The 20,158-nt window shown below is 36.7% G+C and overlaps 3 protein-coding genes and 1 long non-coding RNA gene across 4 annotated transcripts; 3 read left to right on the top strand and 1 right to left on the bottom strand.

Annotated features, from left to right (window-relative positions):
* The first annotated feature begins 1,010 nt into the window (after positions 1–1,010).
* On the top strand, positions 1,011–13,728 carry LOC116164930. Its single transcript, XM_031479192.1, has 15 exons — positions 1,011–1,834; positions 1,889–2,039; positions 2,175–2,271; positions 2,325–2,402; positions 2,452–2,559; positions 6,501–6,740; positions 6,787–7,130; positions 7,182–7,461; positions 7,516–7,563; positions 7,615–7,704; positions 10,749–11,107; positions 12,951–13,251; positions 13,302–13,379; positions 13,428–13,517; positions 13,572–13,728. Exons 6-15 carry the CDS (start codon positions 6,504–6,506, stop codon positions 13,689–13,691), a joined length of 1,947 nt encoding a protein of 648 aa, XP_031335052.1. The 5' UTR covers positions 1,011–1,834; positions 1,889–2,039; positions 2,175–2,271; positions 2,325–2,402; positions 2,452–2,559; positions 6,501–6,503; the 3' UTR covers positions 13,692–13,728.
* Positions 8,582–9,120, bottom strand: LOC116164934. The gene is made up of 3 exons (XR_004144034.1): positions 9,031–9,120; positions 8,794–8,976; positions 8,582–8,733 (listed from the first exon to the last, which is right to left on the bottom strand). It is a non-coding gene; the product is annotated as an uncharacterized LOC116164934 (long non-coding RNA).
* Positions 13,575–14,748, top strand: LOC116164933. The gene is made up of 5 exons (XM_031479194.1): positions 13,575–13,660; positions 13,721–13,856; positions 13,918–14,046; positions 14,097–14,396; positions 14,447–14,748. The coding sequence occupies exons 2-5, from the start codon at positions 13,778–13,780 to the stop codon at positions 14,698–14,700; spliced, it is 762 nt and encodes a 253-aa protein (XP_031335054.1). The 5' UTR covers positions 13,575–13,660; positions 13,721–13,777; the 3' UTR covers positions 14,701–14,748.
* A 2,589-nt stretch (positions 14,749–17,337) lies between these two features.
* On the top strand, positions 17,338–19,808 carry LOC116164932 (28S ribosomal protein S30, mitochondrial). The gene is made up of 4 exons (XM_031479193.1): positions 17,338–17,944; positions 17,990–18,128; positions 18,672–18,939; positions 18,983–19,808. The coding sequence occupies exons 1-4, from the start codon at positions 17,505–17,507 to the stop codon at positions 19,747–19,749; spliced, it is 1,614 nt and encodes a 537-aa protein (XP_031335053.1). The 5' UTR covers positions 17,338–17,504; the 3' UTR covers positions 19,750–19,808.
* The last annotated feature ends 350 nt before the right edge of the window (positions 19,809–20,158 follow it).

Consider the following 20,158-nt stretch of genomic DNA (forward strand, 5'->3'; position numbering starts at 1 on the left):
GGTATCTAAAGAGGATGAAATTTTATTTTAGGTCTACTCTTAATATCTAAAATGCCCCCAGCAAGGATTTGTGCTCCGCCTTTTGAATTTTAACCAATGACTAAAACGAGACCTTTTTATTTTCATACCCTAATACCTACGTATTCTGTCCATATAACCCCCCGTGTGATCTAATCTAGGCCCCTAGCAATTGTTTCAAAATAAGTGCCTTTAATAATTGTTTTACCTCACATATGCGCTTTTCTTTAATATCCATTTGAAATTTGTTACAATTTATACCTCTTTCATATAAAGGGGTGCAAATTGTCATGTTATATACCTAGTACATATTGAATCAGTGTAGGTACTAATCGCTACATAGTTCAATAAGTTTTAACGTATTTTTCGTGGCTTCCGTTTGTCCGTACGAGGGTTTGAGATCTCTGTAGTCTGACCTAACAACCGCAAAACTGCAGTATGAGTATAAAGTAAACTTGATCAGACTAATAATTAGGTTTGTACACTTAGAAATATAGCCGTATGTAATATTTGCGTTCTTTATGCCAAAGGTCACATAAACAAGTACGCTTTATTACCTTGTACGAGTGCAGCGCCTTTACCATTAAATCCATACCTATAAAATTATTAATTCATTTTACGCTCCAGTGCCTTTTCTTCGATTTCAAAAACAAAAGGATTGGGAGTTATGGGCGCTGTACCTGCCCGTCCTTCTGGTACCACTAGCGACGAACCTTCTTCTCTATTGTTTTATTCGACATAGCCCCGACGCGACGCTTGCACTAATGCATTTTTTTTTGGCATCGTACCCAAAAAATTACAGCAAAAAGAAACAATCTCTCTCCCCTTCAAATTTATAGCATTAGCTTTGCATTGGTATATAAATTTTGTCATCCAAAACAAATTTCAAGTAACTTTTAATTTAAAAAAACCAACTTCCTCAATAATATTGACCCAACAAGCACGTAGCCCAATTTTATTCAAGAGAAACTAATACCTAAAAAATCTTAGACTAGGAAAGTCTAAGTAAAAAATCAAGTGCATTTGTTTGTAGTTTGTAGTCAAGTAGTCAATGAAAGTATTTAAAGAATCGATTTATTTGGACTGATACATCGGAAAAAACTGTGCCGCAATTTCAACGAAATTATTATCGGGGGTGCTTTTTGAATTCGTGACGAGTATCCATTGCTAATAATAAGTGGATGCTTTATGCAAACAGAGGAACTTAATTGCGTAGCGGAGTCGACTGGCTGTCTGAGATAATTTTCAACCGTGTATGGAGAGAACAAATTCGTGTCGTTTTATTCGCGGAACAACCTATCCGCGTAAAAATAAATTATTACTAGTTACGTTAAAAAATCAGTTTATCAATCAAATTTGTCCATCTATTTTGTTTATACGAGGTGCGTAATGGGGTGAATATTTTCATTTACACATAAATGCTTTTTGGCCTGGGAGTAAAGTAATAAAATTTTGTAATCCACTGTATATAATGTAGATTAAGTTTTGGTGCACGTAGGTATAATTTGTTGTAGGTTTAAATTTAGAATAGAGGGAATATACTTTGACCGGAGACAGACGGTAAATTTTTATCAGTGTGAAGTGCAGAGTGCGATTGAGGTCGTTCAGAAGCTGGAATGCGAATCGCAGGTTTTTAACGCGCACGATTTACGACATTGGGAAATATTTTAAGTCGTTTAGGGCAATAGTACCCACTAAAAGTGTAAACCAAAGCAAGTGTAACCCGATCAATTACTAGTTAACCGTATTACGAAGCGCGGAAGAAACTGCGTCATCATTTCACGTGCAAAATATCGAAGTGGAAAGTTTCCTAAAAGTGAGATCGCAGTAACGCGCAATTTTCAAAAGGGTTTACGCTTGCATTGTTTAGTCCATCTAGCAGAGGTGACAAAATTCAAACGACCAGAAGGTGGCCATCTACTACGTCAATAATTGGCGAGTCTCAGAAAAATTCAAAGGTTCAACATCGACCGAACCAAGTTCAACAAACTCCCGCTGAATCAAGAGACTTCCTTCATAAGGTAAAAGGCAATATTCCTTTATATGAATTAAAGTTGGAATGAGATTATTTTCAATAATATATTCTAACAAGTCATAATTTATATGAGTATTTACTTTGGAATGATCAAACCAGAGCATCACGTGTTAATTTTCAGATCGTATCGTATCGTAGGTATACGTTTTCAAGACGCATCAACAGCCGTCGTGGTATGGCTGCCGACCGCCAGCTTTGCATGCCTTCCGGAGCATGCGGTAATCACCACTAAAAACTAGCAAGTTGTGGAATTCGAACAAATAATTTTCAGATTATACGTGGGAATAAAGAACCAACCTTCCGCAAGGTAAAAGTCATTGAAAATGTATTTATCACTGAGCTAGCCGTGGTATGAGTTATTTCATTAATTGTACCAGTAACATTTTTACTTTTACCAGTGTCGTAAATGATAACATTCATTTTTAACAAGTGGGATTTCCAACTCCTGTAAAAGTAACTAAGCCGTTACCAGGATATTTGATCCACTTACTCGAGCATATCGACGGGTAAGTACTCATCCAAAAAAATCGCTAGGAGCCAAATCTGATGGGCGCGCTGGCCAGACTAGGTCAACTTTCAGAGAGCTCCTGAAAGTTGGCTTCCATGGAAATCATTCAATGTGCGCTGTCGATCCGTCCAGCGGGATCCATACGTCCCTCAGCATGCACTACTATATTCACAATGCTTTTCATGAAGTTCTCTTGGTACGAACGCTTACAGCTAGAGAGTATACCTGCTTCCTCGTGGGCATGCGCATTTTATGTAGATCTTGTTGTTTTGTGTAGGTTTGTTTTTGATGACCCTCATTTATAAGCGATAATTTACGACTTAAGCGAAGGGTTGGAGTCTTACAAAGGGTGATTGGAACGTATGGAAGAAGCCTGTCCATTGGTGATGGCACTTAACTTTAAGTGCGAATATCTTTCAAACGAGGTACCTATCGGAAAAGGGTCCAAATGGATATCTCGAAAACAAAATGTCTAGACTCTAGACTGGACATATCTACTGGCGATATGATAACTCGTCTGTGAATATCTCGAAAATGGATTGTCGGATAGGTACCTAATCTAACATGTAGCAGCAAAATACCCAAGCCAATATATGTTGAAAATTGAAAGAGCAGATTCGCACACAAACATTCGGACAGTACCTACCTAATACAAAAATGTGATTATAATAAATACTCTGTAATTTGCGTATACATATTTCAGTATTAGAAAATCCACATCGTAGTGCAGGCATCATGAGGTTTTGAAATATGCGTTGTGTTATGGTGGGGTGTCAGACGGACTTGAACTGTTTCCTAAACATTCTTCACATTTATCCCATGTAGAATCGTCATCATCATCTTCGTCAGATTGATCATCCCATTTAGCAATAACGTACTGTTTGCGTGCTTCTATTACTAACACTTCTTCCTTTTCTTCCTGCGCGTTTATCAAGCTATGGAAAAACTCCCCATTTGAAGTGTTATATGCTGCTATTACAAAAGCGTAGAATAGAAAGTGGATCGTTATTAAAATCGGTATCGCGTAGAAAATATTTTGAATTTGTTCGTATACTGTGGTCGGAGTAGCAACAACAGTTTCCATAATGGGGAGTGCTGATAATTACACTAATTAAATTTAGCTCTGATGTGACACTATAAGATTTATTTAATAGGTGACACGCGTATACTAGATAATGTCAGATCAAAAATAGTGACAGATTGATCATACTGGCTGTTATTACTAGGTATAAGCATAGTCCCCTCAACGAAGAAAAACTAGGGGAAATAATTCGTGTGAGTGAATTTTTGTATAGCTGTATGCGAAGGTGAATTAAACAGCATACTAAAAGTACTGATGTATGGCGGTGGAGCTAACGGGTGAGGGGGGTGTAAAGGACCCTTTTTTTGTAAATAACTCGCAAATGGCGGCCAATAGCAAAAATATACTTAAGTGATCTATATCAAATTCTCTACATAAAAGATTCCATACGCTTTTGCGCTAGGATCATTATTTAATGAGATATGGAGGGAAAACCATAGATAATAAAAACAAGTATAAATTGTGCACAACTCTTGTGCAGATAAAGCGCATTTTTTAAACCGAAATAGCTTTTGTTTTGACATCACCAATGGATCACGAAAAGAGGGCGAGGAGGGGGCTATGGTTTGGTAGAAATTAATTCCTTTCATTAGAGTACCATGAAGGATAAAACTATTCGGGGGGGGGGGGGGGCTCCTTTTAGACAGCGAATTTTAATGGCCGTCTGGTGCACTTTCAAGGTATATGCTTTTTTTTATTCTTAAAAAATGCGCTAAACAGAGTGAGCTATTGTCGGCGCTTTGTTCCTCTATCTTTATCGTGAGGTATGTTTGTTTAAATGCTGCATAGGTTATATAGGTATTAAATAACCGTCTACGTCCCATAGCAACCCCTCAGGCGGCGGAGTGAAAGATGATATACACGCACCGATATCCTCGGAAAAACGCTACACGCATTCTTTTGATGACCAAATAAGGGAATTTGATGCACTAGCCACTAAGAGGTGTTAACATTGCTTATTCTTTGATTTCGTTCGGAAATCCTGGAAACGTTTTATGTTCAAGTCCAAGAAACGGTGACATATATTTCCAATGACCACGTGCATTTTGACCCAGAGGTATCAACATCGATATGTACCTACCGATTTCGTTAAAAAGGCGTGGAAATGCGGCCTATTTTGATATGTAAGAAGTAAGTTTTATTTTTAATTTTCGATGACCAACTGCATTTGGATCAACAGTGACCAAAATCGTTATTTTCACTGATTGTATTGGCAAAAATTTGAAACTCATTATTTCGATTACAAGAAGTGAAGCTTTGGGAATAAAATTTACTTACAATTACATTTTTCACTTTATACTTATTTAATGATCCTATATCACAATCACAACGCACTGAAAATATAGTTCAGTTTCCCTTCCTCCAACACTTTCGAGACATTCACAATTAGTTGTTTACATCGCCAGTAGATGTGTCTCGTCTCGATGCTCTTTCCACTCTTTGAGAGTACCCCCTCCGACACTCCGTTCTGCAGATATTTGCACTGCACGTTTTGACATCAGCAATAAATATTTCTCGTCCTGACGTTCCACTTGCTCTTTATAAGTACCCTCTTCCGTCACTTCGTTTTCAAGATATTCGCTTCGACTTCACCAATAGATGTGTCTCGTCCAGACGATTCATTTCACCTAGGTACTTTCTTCCGACAAACCGTTCTTGAGATATTCGCTCTTAAAGTTTTGACATCATCAATGGATGTCTTTCTTCCAGACGTCCCATTCGCGAGATAACAACCGGTAAGGCATGTTTGTGAAGGAAATAACATCCATTTAAAACCGTTAAAGTTGTTTGAATTGCAGTCGTTATCTGGGTTGCTGCCTCATGTATGATTCGCAGAATAAACTCCGCGCGGAGTTGATTTATAGTCATCAATGAATTTGATTAGACGAGTGAAGTTAGTTGGTTGGTGGAAAAGATTTGCGTCAAGGGATGGGTGTCAATATAAAAAAGTAAAGTAGTGAGAAATTAGCTATTCTGAGATAACCGTCAGGGCATTTGCGTTCAGCCGTAAATAAAGTTAAGTCAACCACCTGTACATAACCGGAGGGTGTGTTTTATTTCGTGAAAAGAGAAATTACGGTCAAGCGATTGTTTTTGTGGAACACCGGTAAATTACCGTGGAGTGGCAATTATTTTGTGTTAATACAAGACCAGAGCTAGGTAAAGTTTAAACGCGCTAGATTAAGTTTTGGTGACCCTGAATTACAAGGGATAATTTGCAAATTACAAACTATTACGGTAAATACGAACAATAGCGAAAGTTTTAAACGCGTGTATTTAAGTTCTGGGCCTAATAACTCATGAGTCATGAAGAATGGACTTAATGGGTTTCATGTTGTAATTGTCGCACGTCTAATTCGATTGATTGTGCACAAGGAATATTCTTCTTACACGATATCTACATTTGTCGTCGGCTTACCTAATTTTGAGTGACCGTAAACTTGAACTGCCATTCATCAGGAAATATGGAAAATAAATCATTACCACGGAAACATGGAAATTCTGGACAAGTAAATCCATTCCTGGCGCCAAAACTTTAAGCTCGGATACCTCAGGAAATGAATATCGAAACTGGGTGGAATGATGATCTCAATGGGCCACATCCATCGAAAGTCGAAGTTATGAATATAATATTCTGTTTTAGAGAATTCAGTGTAATTAATGTCTTGTCATGTAGCGGGACATGTATACAATACCAATCTCTTCTGTAAATTAGTACGGGTTAACATTAATAATTAATCATACATCAATAATGAACATTACTCCAAATCAATAGTAATTTAGTAGGTAATTACATACCCACCCACAACGAATACTTCCGTTTCAAGCTATGTATTATACTACAGAAATAAACTTAGGCTATGGTGCAGGTGAACCCAAGTACGATTTTGACTGATGCTAGTATTTTTCCTACGGCTTCTTTTTTCGCGAAGCATGAGTTAGTAAGGGGACTGGTTGGTATATTATACGTGGTATATTCCAGTTGGATTTTAACACAATATTCGAAAAATCGAAAATGGATTGATGCATTTCACATTGTAGACGCAATATTAATTGTAGTAAGCTCTGCTATACGCAGAAAATTAATTCGAAAGGGGGTACAAAATCATAAAAGTAAATGAGATTTCGACGTTCAATTTTTAGGTTGGTGAAGATTATGTATCGATCATTTCAAGTATTGGAGAAAAGGTAGATAACGGAAGAAGTGCAAATCTTTTAAAAATATATGTATATCGACGTAATGTGAGACTTTTAACATTATTCCTGATAATGGTTGTATATGGAGTGCCAATTATGCATTATTTTGCTCTGAAGTATAATGTTGATTTTGTAAGTGTCGGAGAAATGGTCGCCTATAACGTATGTTTTTCAACAATGTTTGACATTCTGCAATTTCTCACCATTGTATTCCTAATCAAGCGCCAATTTATTATGATTAATGGAATAATAATCCGTTTGAGCAAAGAAATAGGTTTTAACAGAAAACGGTAGGTATGTTGCTCCGAAATATTGTCGCGCACCCAAAGTACCAGTTTTAGTGATCAATTGAAACTGGAATTAAGGAAAGTGCAAGATATTCATCATGTTCTATCGACGATCTGCAGAAAGCTTAATTACGGATTTTCTTTTCAAATACTATATTTACTAACAGAAACGTTCTTGTTATCAATTTTAGTAATACTTTATGCAATTCAAGAATATTGCTACAACTTCCCAAATTCATCAAAGCTATTTATGGGTTTTTTATTTATAAGATTGATGTTTCTGTTCTCACAAGTTGGTATCATGATTCTTGTGTGTTCTCAAACATCTTCCGAGGTACCTACCTAAGATTTAGTTAGTAATCAGTTAGAACATTGCTGTATATTTCAGGCAAAACACACAGGACTGTTATTATCAAAACAGCGAATGAATAAGACAGTAAGTTCGAGTTCGAGGTTCCAACTAGATAAATCACTGCATTTTTTTTAGATTTTCCAGTTCTATTTGCAGTTAATTCACCACCCAATTCAGTTCCACGCCTGTGGTTTTGTACTACTTAATCCTTCAGTGCTGCAATCGGTGAGTAGTTATATAGTATAGGAGGAGTAGGCAATATTTTGGGAAAATATTAGTTTATTTGAAGACAAAAACACCAATAAACTATATTTTTATTTTCAGCTGTTTTTGTATTCAAATAACCCTCTTAATTTCCCAAAATATTGCACATTCATCCTGGGACACCCTGTATATTAATACACTAACTTTTTAGATTGTTCGCTCCGTCATATTGTACGTACCATTAATTGTGACCGTCAATCTAATAGCAACGATTTATAAAAACACAAAATAAACAATATTGACTATTAAAATAATTAATGAATTGTCGCTTTCATTTATGTCAATATTGAATAATTAATTTAAAACAACGCAAGTTCGAACGGAACTGTCCATCACTTAGAAGTTTACACCATAATGTTAAAGCCAGAAGATATTTATTCCGCACTGGGCCCTTTGTACTATTTTACTAAATTGTTGGGGTTTTCTCCATTTCAGTTAAAAGGCAAAAGCTCAGTGTTCTTATCGGTTGTGAACATACTTTGGTGTATGACTTTAATTGCAGTTTTTGGAATGTATGCATTTTACGAACTTAATACTGCCCCCACTGACGATACGATTGTTGTTGAAATAGCAGAATCTATAAGCACCAATTTAAGCATTTTAAGCTTATGTGGATCAATTCTATTTGCTTGCATTTCTAGAAACAACGTAAGTATAAACAGTGATAATAATACAGCACTTATTGGTAGGTACCTATGACACATTTCACAACTAATTTTTTTAATGTAAGTTTGATAATTTGATAAGTGTATTTGTGTGTGGTCTTATCAATTAGACATTGTACGTACCCCCCAATAATTTTAATTAAAGGAAACAATGTGTTGAGTGGTCTCTGAAAAGCAAAAAAATTAACATTTCACTCGCACTATTCATCAAGATCCGAAAAATTACGAAAAGTATCAAGTATCGAATCACGTTGAGATATTTATATACAAAAAATGGCCGCACTTACTTTACTTACCTATGCTAAATGAAACAAGATCAATGGACCTACGGGAAAAAATCGATATTAATACCGAAACGGAAACGGTCGGTTGTCCCTAGCCCTACCATATTTACAATGGAAATAATCTCTCGAGAAAATCAGTATCTACGAAATTCTGAATATGAGAGTCAATAATGGTCAATATAACGGTTGATGCTAGTCGCTTGCTCAAAAGGGACTCCTCTTTCTCCACCGGCCAGCCGGCATACAAGGACTTGCCGTCTTACAGTATATTACGATGCCATCATCTAAAAAACAACAGATCAACATCAAATCTCTAAGCCCCACTTTATCCCACCTACCCCAACTAAACAAATATAGCAAACCCTAATGGTGAGTTAATACAATCACTATCATTAGCTCACTTCTCACTATCACTAGGCCTTTAATAAATACCCAATAGAAACAAAAGGCGATTCCAGAAACTCGCCTGGTAGTCGAAGATTCTGCCCGTACACTATCTCCATAGCAGTTCCATGTAGATTTTTCCATGCTGCACGAGTTTCTAATAAGACAGATGGGGGAATTTTTGTCCAGGAAGGCTCTTGATAGCGACCTTTAGTTGTCGATGCAACCTTTCCACTATTCCGTTGGCGGCAGGATGGTAAGCCGTGTTTAGTAGAAGGGTGGATCCTAGGAACTCATTTAGTTCCTTAAAAAGATAGGATTTGAACTGCCTACTCTGATCTGTGGTTATTTGCAACGGTGTACCAAAAAGACATATCCAGTAATCGAATAATGCCCTGCAAACGGTGACTGCTACCTCATCCTTGATTAGAATCACTTCCGGCCATCTGGAAAACCTGCCTATGATGGTACGACAGTACCTGTATCTCTACGATGGTGGCATAATAGTTAGGTCGATGTGGATGCTCTCGAAACGCTGATTTGGTACTGGTAATTGGCCAATTAAAGATGCTACATGTCGCGACACTTTCGACTTGTGGCAGTTTAGCAATTTTGCTCCCACGTTTGGCACTGAGTTTCATTCCTTGTCCAGATATTATATCGGTCTGACATGAGGCTCACTCCGGGATGTGACAGATTACGGATGGAAATAAATGGAATCTTCCATACTCACGATGTGTGCAATCGGTGTCGGGGTTTGGATGTTCCAGAACTGCTGCTTCCAGTAGCGCACGCTTACTCGAGTCGAAAGCCGCTGGCCGTCTAGTGGATGGGCGCTTTGCCTTTGACGGCCACCCTTTAGCAGATTGTTCAGGTTGGTTAGGATTGTGCCGCCTTTGGTAGGAATCGTCTGCAAACATTTAGCATTCCAAGAAATTGCCGCAGTTGTTTAAGGGTATTTGGCCGAGGATAATTGATGATTGCTACCACCTTAGTTGGCAATGGACGTGAGCCTTTACCTGAGACCAGGTATCCCAAGAATTTTATCTGCGACTGTCCGAATACGCATTTCGCTGGGTTCACGACAACACCGATTTTTATTGACGTTGGAGAAGAATACAGAATTGTCTACAAGGTCGCTAATTTACTATAGTACAAATCCCTACCGTTGTTTTTAATCTGCTTTCTTGGGCGAACAAAAAGATCATATTTATTTTAAAGAGCACATGGTTCATTTCAAAAATAAATAATCGTTGGATAAATCTAGCGTTTTCATAAATCTACTTGAAAACAGTCGTGTAGTGGACGATATTTATCTCATGGTTAAGCAAGTAAGTAGTAAAAGTGAATTAGATTGCTAGAGATTCGTGAAAACAAACCCTTCCTAATGAATAATGATGAATTAATTAGTATAAATAGGGTATTTGTATATTATCATCCAATTGTTGGCTGATGATGGTCATGAGAGCTTTGCTGTTGAAACTCGTTCCATATTTTGATATAAGTTATATAACAGTGTTGTGGTTTATCTTTATTGCTGTTTTTGTTTTACTTTTTGTTCGTATACATATTCTAATGTCGTACTTGTACCTACAAAGTTATGTCACCTTAGCTAACAATTAAGATTGGTTAACGATGTACCTACTCTAGTTGATATTCGCTTCGTTTTTAGATTGCAAACGTTATACGGGGCATTGCAATTATCGATGAGGAACTCCGAACACTACATCTAGACGTAGATACCAAAGTTCATTACCGCAATACAAAAAGTTATTCAATATTATCTATCTCCGTATTATTAATCTACATGGGTGGTATCATTTTCGTCAGTTGCATCGATCACTTAATGAACCACAACGTAGTGACATTAGGATTGGTTATTGCCCATTCGGCCCCATTATTCTCCGTGTTTGCCGAATTACAATTTTGCGGATTTGCTTTACTATTACGAAAGAGATTTTGTTGGATCAATATGAAAATGGAAGATCTCGTGAACAAGCAATCCCAAAGGAATCGACCGGTATCCAAAAGGTAAATAAGCAACCACGGTAGCTAATTTATTTTCTCTATTCATTGATAATACAGATATACACACCTGTGTATATCTGTATAATCAATGCTCTATTTCAGGTAGGTAATATGTAAGTTCAGGTTTTAACAAAACTTTGTAAACCTATACTAATTGTGTTGCAATTGCAAGCGCCTCAGGGTGTAATCCTTCTGTCTGTACGACCCTGCAACGTCCTATAAGATGTTATAGTCTTTATAGCTTATATGGATTGAAGCCTAAACGTTTATTGAGCGAAATTTCGGGTTGTGTTTTCTGAAAGTGACAGCGTGACCATTCTCATTATTGACTATACTAGTTAATAATGTCCACAATATTAACCACTTTGAAAAACTGCCGAGAAAGCCTACTTTACAGGTGGAAAAAAGGTTATAATAATCATGTCATCAGATGCTAGTAGTGAAAAAATAAACTGATACAACGAAATATCGAAGTATCCTCAGTATTACAATCACTTTTAACAACAATTTATTTAAATCTTACATAATACTATACATTTTATATGCATCAAATTCATGTCTTGATCATGGAGATGCTCTTAATCTTGTGCCCAACGATATCAGTGCAAGAATAACGATTTTGACATGTTTTGATCAAAATCCACGTGGTCGCCAAAAATAGATCAATTTCATGTTTTGGTCATTGAGATAATGTTCTTGGTCTTTTTCCCAACGTGATTGGTGCATATATAACGATTTTGACATATTTTGATTAAAATTCATGTGACCTCTGAAAAATAATTTAACATGTCTTTTTTCTACTCGGCAAACATGTTAAATTCATACCCATACATAAGGATTTCCAATGCTAAAAATGCAGTATAAAGTTGACTTGCTACAGAAGGAAGAGGTGATGTCAGATTGTCGACTAAACGCTGAAATAAGTAAAAGACTGAAGATAAATGCAGGTAGTGGAATAATAAAAAAGGAGTGGGAGATGGCGTCATGGCTGAATCAGCGAATATTTGGTTAAGTAGCACAGCCGCTAGACGAGAGAATGGTTTAACGAGGAGTGTAAGCGCGTAGTAGCCAGAAACGGGCAAAAATAGAAAAAAAAGTGTGACACAGATGAAAGGTACGACAAGTTATAGAGACTTGTATTGTTTTTCTCTATGTCTACTTTTTAATGGCAAAATTTCTTCTGAAGGACGCCTAATTTTATGCAACCCACTGCATGTTGCGTTATTGACAACGTCAAAAGAAGTACACAGTTAGAAGAAGAGATGAAGTGCAGACATAACAGAAAACAGTACGTAGGTACGTCAAGATACGATTGAGAGAAAGGGGGTACTATATTGAAATAGTCGATGAGTTAGTATGCTTCGGTGTAACAAGCACAAATGAAGCACATGAACACTAAACAAAAAAAACTTTGGGTGGCAGCAGAGCGGTAACTTCATTAACAACGATTGTAAAGCCAAAAAGTGTATCAAGAGCAGTACCTACAGTAGTACATAGGGGTAGTACTATATGCATAAGCGAGAAGTAAGTCATGTCCAAAAAAGAAGAAAATAGATTAGAAATATGAGAAACAAAGGAAAGAAATTATTTTGGGAATTATTATTCCAGGAGAATTATTTGTTTTGGGGAATTAGTCACCAATTTTTATTGTATCGGAAATATAGGAATATGATGAACTATAGGTATATGAGCACGTATAATTCTCGTATCTTCTGCGCTTTTCCTATGCATTAAGGTAATCTTGCTGTGTAACATTACTGTGCCACTCTGTAATGACAGAATTATGGTATACCATCTAATCAGTTTCATCATAGACTAAAAATTAGTCCATGATTTCATGTTTCAGATCAGCACTCGCTCAAAAAAACATCATCTTAACACTCCTACAGAAAATAGGAGATAAACATCACGAATTGTGCACGATCACAAAGCAATTAAATAAAGCTTACGCTGTCCAAATGTTACTGTTTATGATACAGGCCTTTTTAATAATCATTATTATGTCCTTTTACTTAATAAAGATGTATCTGTTAAATTCATTTCAAGAAATTACACCGAACGAAAAGATCGTCTACATAAACACTCTGACTTTCCAAATATCTTTGGTTTTTATTATTGTTTTAATCTGTTCAAGCACAAGCAAAGAGGTGAGTAGCACTCAATTATGCAATCCGTCGTTTTTTAAGATGTGTTTTAGGCGAGGAAAGCCGGAATTCTCTTGCACAATTTGGTGTCTTTAAATAGCGTAAACGGCGTCGAATCTTTTGATATCGAAGTAAGTTTTACGTTGCTTGGGTTACCGACGCTCTTCCTTCTTTTGCAGGTAGCATGCTTTTCATTGCAATTGCTGCATCATAATGTAAAATTTACGGCTTGCCGACTTTTTGTTGTCGATGAAACCCTACTGTACACTGTAGGTAACCATATTTGCACAAGTACAGAGTAGGTAAATAAAGCCGTATTGCAGATTTTTGGAGCGGCCACTACTTACTTGGTCATTGTTCTGCAGTTTGAATTCGGAATATCGACCGCATCTAACGCAGCAAATGAACTAAAGTCTGCAGCTCAAACAATTAAACCCCAGTAACCCATTTAATGGGGATATTTTTAGTGTAGGTTTATGTTTAACAGTTTGTTCTCTTCAAAGTTTAGTTAGTGCTGAACCCCTATACAATGAAGTTCCGACTACATCTCTCCATAATTTTATTATGGGGCTTAATCACAACTAATTGTATGTCAAATTACACAAATGGTAAGACGATTTTCCTCCAAAAGCTAGTACCTACCTATAGTCGCTGCGTGTTTATTTTTAGTATATATTGATGGATCACCAAGTTCTCCTGAAGAAATACAACATGCAATTTGCAAAATTGCAATCGAGGATATTGAAGCAAGTGCAAATGCAACGATAGTTAGAGAACTTAAAGGAGTCTGCACGATAAGTTACTATCTACTCACGATTAATAATTTAGATTACCATATAAATTTTTAGAAGAAGTCCTGGCGCGGTTAGCCGAACTGGAGCAAAGACTTATAGAAGAGATAAGAATGATTAAAGAATCGGAACCTAAATTAAAAAGCTTACAAATTCCCGTAAGTACAAACAAACCCAAACTCGCCGAAAAGTCACACGTCGGATATTCACGTGATCTTGAAGCAGTTCAAAACAACCAAACTATTCATATGACTGAACTGGGAAAAAGTTTCTTGCATTTTTGGAAAGTTTACGACATTGTCAACATCTTAAACTATTCTGAATCAAGTATCGACAGTGCTATGTTTTATGTGCAAGGTATAAATTAATACAAATCAAAGAGAGCGCAAAAATAAACCGTGTTGTAGGTAATCCATTGATCATCACAATCCATCCGCGTCATCTCGGAACGCAATACTTAGCATTGGAATTGTCAAGCAGCAGTTGGGTGCCCGCACATCGATTCGTTATATTAAATCAAAATAATCCCAAAGGTGATTTAAGTTCCCAAATTTTAGGTACCAAGATACCTTTGTTTCGTATTCATGCTGACCGTATTTCTACGTCAGATTTTATTACGGATGGAAGCTTAATCATCAAAGCGATTATTTCATATTATTAAACGTATTACCTACTTCAGTGTAAAATGTATTTATCATAAATTAAAATAAATGTGTAATAGTAGGTACATTATATATCAAGGTAGAGAAGTACCTACAGTATTATTGCCTGAGCACCAAGATTACATCTCGAGGTGTTTATTGAGCGAAATTTCGAGTTGTGTTTTCTAAAAGTGACAGCGTGACAGTTCTCATTATTGACTACTAGTTAATAATGTGCACATTATTAACCACTTTGAACAAATGCCGAGAAAGCCTACTTTACAAGTGAAAAAAGGTTAATAATCATGTCATCAGACGCTAGTAGTGAAAAATTAGTATATTATATATCAAGGTAGAGAAGTAGGTACAGTATTATTGCCTGAGCACCAAGATTACATCTCGAGGCGCTTGCGCCGAGGGGTGTAAGGTGCGAAGGCAATAATATATATAGTTCTCTACCGTGGTATATATACTATTTTTTCACTACTAGCACTTGAAATCCTCTAAATTAACATATTATATTGATAAGAAAGTGAACGGTTGGACAGAATTTTTTGTTTATTAAATTAACATGTCAATCAAGTACGTAGAAGTACAAGTCAAACAGGCCGTATTTTGTTCTGTCATTGAGATATTTTCAAAGAGTAATTTCGTTCGAATTTTTTCAAAATGTGATAATTTTAGTTATGTAATTTCTCTGGAAATGGCGGATGATGGCAATTATTCATTTTAGAGAACTTGTCCAAACGTTTATTGAGCGAAATTTCGCTTTGAACAAATGCCGAGAAAGCCTACTTTACAAGGGGAAAAAAGGTTAATAATCATGTCCTCAGACGCTAGTAGTGAAAAAACAAATATATACTAGCAAACGAGCTCCTAGGTATGACCATTAAATTCAATGGCATGACAATCAGCCCGGTGATGTATCACTAACGTTCGACGTTTCTGATGCATCGCAGGGCTGAATAACCTCTAAATTGAGTCACTGTAGGTCACAGGTATTACTATAGATAGCTTAGCATTCCGTAGGTATTAGTATTACATGGCTAAAGTCCGATTCACATTATCGATCAAGTTAAAGCCAGAACATGTTCATAAGGAATACTACAATATTTGACCGTACCGTGATCTGACCGTGACGTGACCGAGAATGTGAATCTGCCTTTAAGCTTTGCTCATTTTGAATTTCATGCAATGAAGTTCATAACTAACGCTAATGCAAACGGGTCTTCTTTATTTGTTTTATTTGTTTGGAGATGTTTTTATGCGTCGTTTCGCTTGGTGGTGCGATCAAGATATCGTTGAGCGAACGTGTAAGGTAGATCCTTGAGAACCTGATTGATTAGTTTGCGCCGCATTCCTGAGACCAAACGCCAGCACCGGGCACTGAAACAGCCCGAAAGGCGTTGTCATGGCGTGGTGGTCTTCTTGATGTCCGAAACGTCGATTGAATGAAATTGAAATGCACGCACAAGATCGAGTTTTGAGAAAGTGATGCACGTATCCAACATTTGTGAAACGTGCTGCATATATGAGGTAGTTAATAACGATCTGGAATAGGCGATAATCTCCACACGGCCTCCAAGAACCGTTCTTCTTGGCAACAAGCGGGCTCGCCCAGGGGGATTGAGAAGGTCGGTATACCTGACTCTAACATGCGGGCGAATTCGGTTCGAGCGATGGTGAGTCTATGTCGAGGCGGCGGAGCTTGGAAAATACAGGTGGACCGGATGTTGGTATGTATAGTATGTAAAATTTATGCGTAACCAAAGAGTATTATACTCTTTGATAGAACCGCCCAAGGTTAGTAGAGAGAGTAGGTTGCCTCGTAACTTTAGAGTGACGCGTCATCGAGAATCCGGAACTCCCATTTGTTTGGCGTTTAAAGTTTCTTTGACTTTGACAGTTATAACGGGCGATCAAAAATGAGTTGCTGTCGAGTCGCCTTTGGAAGTTCAAGTTGAATACGATTTCTCATACAAACAAAAATTCCAAAGGTAACTCGAAAGCAACTCATTTTTGATCGCATAGTATTTGAACTGCGTAAGTGCTTAATTGTCAGACATTACTGAAGACTCTATTACGAATACTTATTATAATTCGATTGAATACTTACTTTTGGATACTTAAGTATCAATATAGCCAATATAGGGGATTAGATGCCGGATGGAAATCTTTGTGACGTTGTTATATGCAATACCAGCTCCAACAAATCGAAAGCAAATGGATCGCAGATTCAGTTTTTTTGCAGGTAATTCCTGTATTACAAAAAGAATGGGTTATAAAGTGCAATGGAAAGGGGAATCTGAACCCCGTATGCCGTGCAGTCTGCATTTCCGGCCGAAGACTATGAAGATGAAATGTAAGCTATTTTGAATAAAGTGCGTTTAATATTTCGCTAGCATGTTTCTTTCTATGCAATGCACATCCATGTAAAGTACCATTTCGATCCATTTTGCATTTTTTGAACTTGCTGTTGTTGTTGTGTTAATAATTAATTTTTATGATGTGGACAAAATGGGATTCTGGGTGACGTCATCGCGTATTTTAATACTTGTCGTTTATTGGCTGAAAGGCAACCTACTTTCTCTATTAACCTTGAGAACGGCCTTGCCGTTGGGCTAGCGTATAGTGAGCCACAATCGATACATGCGTGTGCCTTCTGTGGGTAGACTGGAACCACGGTTTATATATAGAGATAACCTTAATTTAAAAACGTTCAGGTTAATTTTATGAAAAAGTGCTCCGTTTGATTGTTCTTTAGAGAAATGAAGAGTATAATTTGTTTATTTCTCTCGTAGAAGTTAAAAATTTTCAACTTAAAATGTCCCTAGCTGTTTCCAACAGGAATTTCTTCCTCAAGCTTCAATTGTTGAAGTACGGAAGATTGTACGCTACATCTCTTTCTTCAGTTGAAGATGAATACACACAAACACCACAGTATCCAGAAATTGTGGATCTTGCACCATTCGAAGTTAAAAAACAAGATGCTCAAGACTACTATGAGACAATCAAGGCCGTTAAAACTGTTGAGGAAAAACAAATAAAATTAAACATGCCCAAATATTACGGTTTTAAATGTTTTATGCTGCACGAAAACGCAATACCATATAATAATTTAAATCTAACTCAGTATCTTACAAAAACACATTTAATCGAGAATAACCAGCTACCAATAGTGTGCCCCACAATGGAACATGTAAACCTGGAAGCGTTAAAACGTGATGTTGAAGATGTTTTAATACTAGCTCATGAGGGATATTGGTAAGTGAATGTAAATTTAAGCAATTATTAATATTAGTTATGCAGCAAGAATGCATCTGTTAAAGATTCTAATTTAACTGAAGAGGAATCGCAAAATGCAATGAGTTCAATTATAAGTCAGCAAATACATCGAGCCATTCTGTTAAATTTACATGTGAATTATCCACATTTGGAAGCAGTACAGGTATGTAGTTTGTATTGTAAAGTTCGACTAATAGTCCAGTCACAATAGGCAAAAAAAGAGTGTTTTGCTGCAAAAGGTCAAGGAGTTTTGAAACTTGGTAGATTACTATATTTTGGGGTCCCGAATAATACCCTGAGTTTGCAACCTTGCAGTTTAAGAATCGACAGTGTTCCCATTATATTCTTAGTTCAATCTCTGTCGCGCTTTATTTCCACGGGGTTAGGCTGCTTATACCTAGTGTTTTTTTCAATGCTAAGACAAATGCTGGTTTCGTTCTCCTTTCCTGAAAAAAAAGCGCTCTTAACTGTTAATTGCAATTACGACACTTTTTTTCTATCACCTAACAGTGACGTGATTACTGTTGTCCTATTCAAGATGTTGACAGTGTAGCTTAGGCTAAAGACATCTGGTGAATGGTGCGATGAAAATGTTAGAACATTAAATAATTCTCCTTAATGGGCTCCCGTTACAGCCTTCTCCTAGCAGACCTTAAGAATTTCACACACAATACCACAGTGTTACTAAGTAGATTTCTTATTTTAGACAGACATCGATCCACGTATTGAGTCCTGTTGGTTTAGCGGTGGAATTCCCAGCAATCGAGAACATGAGTGTGCAGTAACTGAGCGGAAAGACAAAGCGGTACAATATGTTGGAGTACCTACTCTAACAGTGCGCTCTGAAGTTCCATTATCTCCAATAATATCTTTTGATGAAGCAAAAAGTACTAACTTTAACATACCAAATTGCGAGTACCAGCCGCAGTCATTTGGAGTATTTACCACTCATCGGCGGATTGTTAATGTGCCAGGTATTTTGTGATTTGCCTTGATTCGAAATAAATGTTTTTTAAGGATTTTGGCCAGGTGATCCGTATCAATTTGGATTATTAGCATACCATTACAGAGGACATATCTTAAGACGAAGGTTCAAAGATCCAGTTGAGCATCAAGAAGCTCTGCATAGACAGGGAATTTTGGCAGGTTTTGGTTGGCTCAATGCCCAAGCGAACTTTTTGGGATTCTCCACCTACAATGATATTACATACCCGTTAGTGACGCAATGTGTAGTTACAAATGGGAAAATGTGGTCTTTTTATGCTTACCAACTCAACACGATACTAATGCACTTGAAGTATATTGAGGATAACTCAAAAGTTAATATTTGTTGGGGTTCAAAGGAATTAAAACTCTATGAAGAAATCCAAAATGGCAAAGTGATCGGTTTTAATGAAGATGTTCTGAAGATGTTGGTTTCATTTTATACTAATGTTCCGAGAGAACGTTCGGGAGTTGAGCTTAGGCCATTCTTAGGTGATCAAGAAAAAGTGATTGCGGATCTACAGGACGATGAAAGACGTGAATGGCTTGAAAAGGAGTACAAATTCATTACCTCAAATCGACCTAGACATTATTTGCCGTATGAAATATATCATTGGGAAAAAATATATAAAATTGATCACAAGAAAAGACCCATGGATGCAAGAAGACGGCCATTTGAACTGTTCATTAATCCTTGGGATAGGACTTATAATAGCCGCAAACCACGTTATATACCTAGAAAACATAGACCTGATGTTAAACGGCATGTTGGAAGAGATGCTAAAGAATATTTTCCGTAATTGTTAATAATTTCTGTAAATGAAGCTGTTTTTGTTTTAATATAGAATCGACGACTCCATTTGTTTTAATGTACTTATTATACAGGGTTATTACAAAATAAATACTGTTCCAATATTTTATCAAACTAAGACTATTGAAGAAAAATGTTAATTTGAGTAAAAGGCCAACACTTTGATAGTGAGAAAGTTAGATTTAGTGATACAGGAATGAAATGCTAAAATTGATGAATTTCAAAGTGCTATAATAGCTATTTATACAATAAGTTGTGAAATGAGTGTCTTATAGGCACGCGACGTGAAAACACATCTAGTGACTAAAAGACATCGTTTCGTAACGAATTATATACAAGATTTTTTGTGAAAGCGGAGAATTTGATAGTTTTATAATTTTATTAGTATTTTTAAACAT

This window comes from Photinus pyralis, unplaced genomic scaffold (genome assembly GCF_008802855.1).
Source record: "Photinus pyralis isolate 1611_PpyrPB1 unplaced genomic scaffold, Ppyr1.3 Ppyr1.4_LG2, whole genome shotgun sequence".
NCBI classification, from domain to species: Eukaryota; Metazoa; Arthropoda; class Insecta; order Coleoptera; family Lampyridae; genus Photinus; species Photinus pyralis.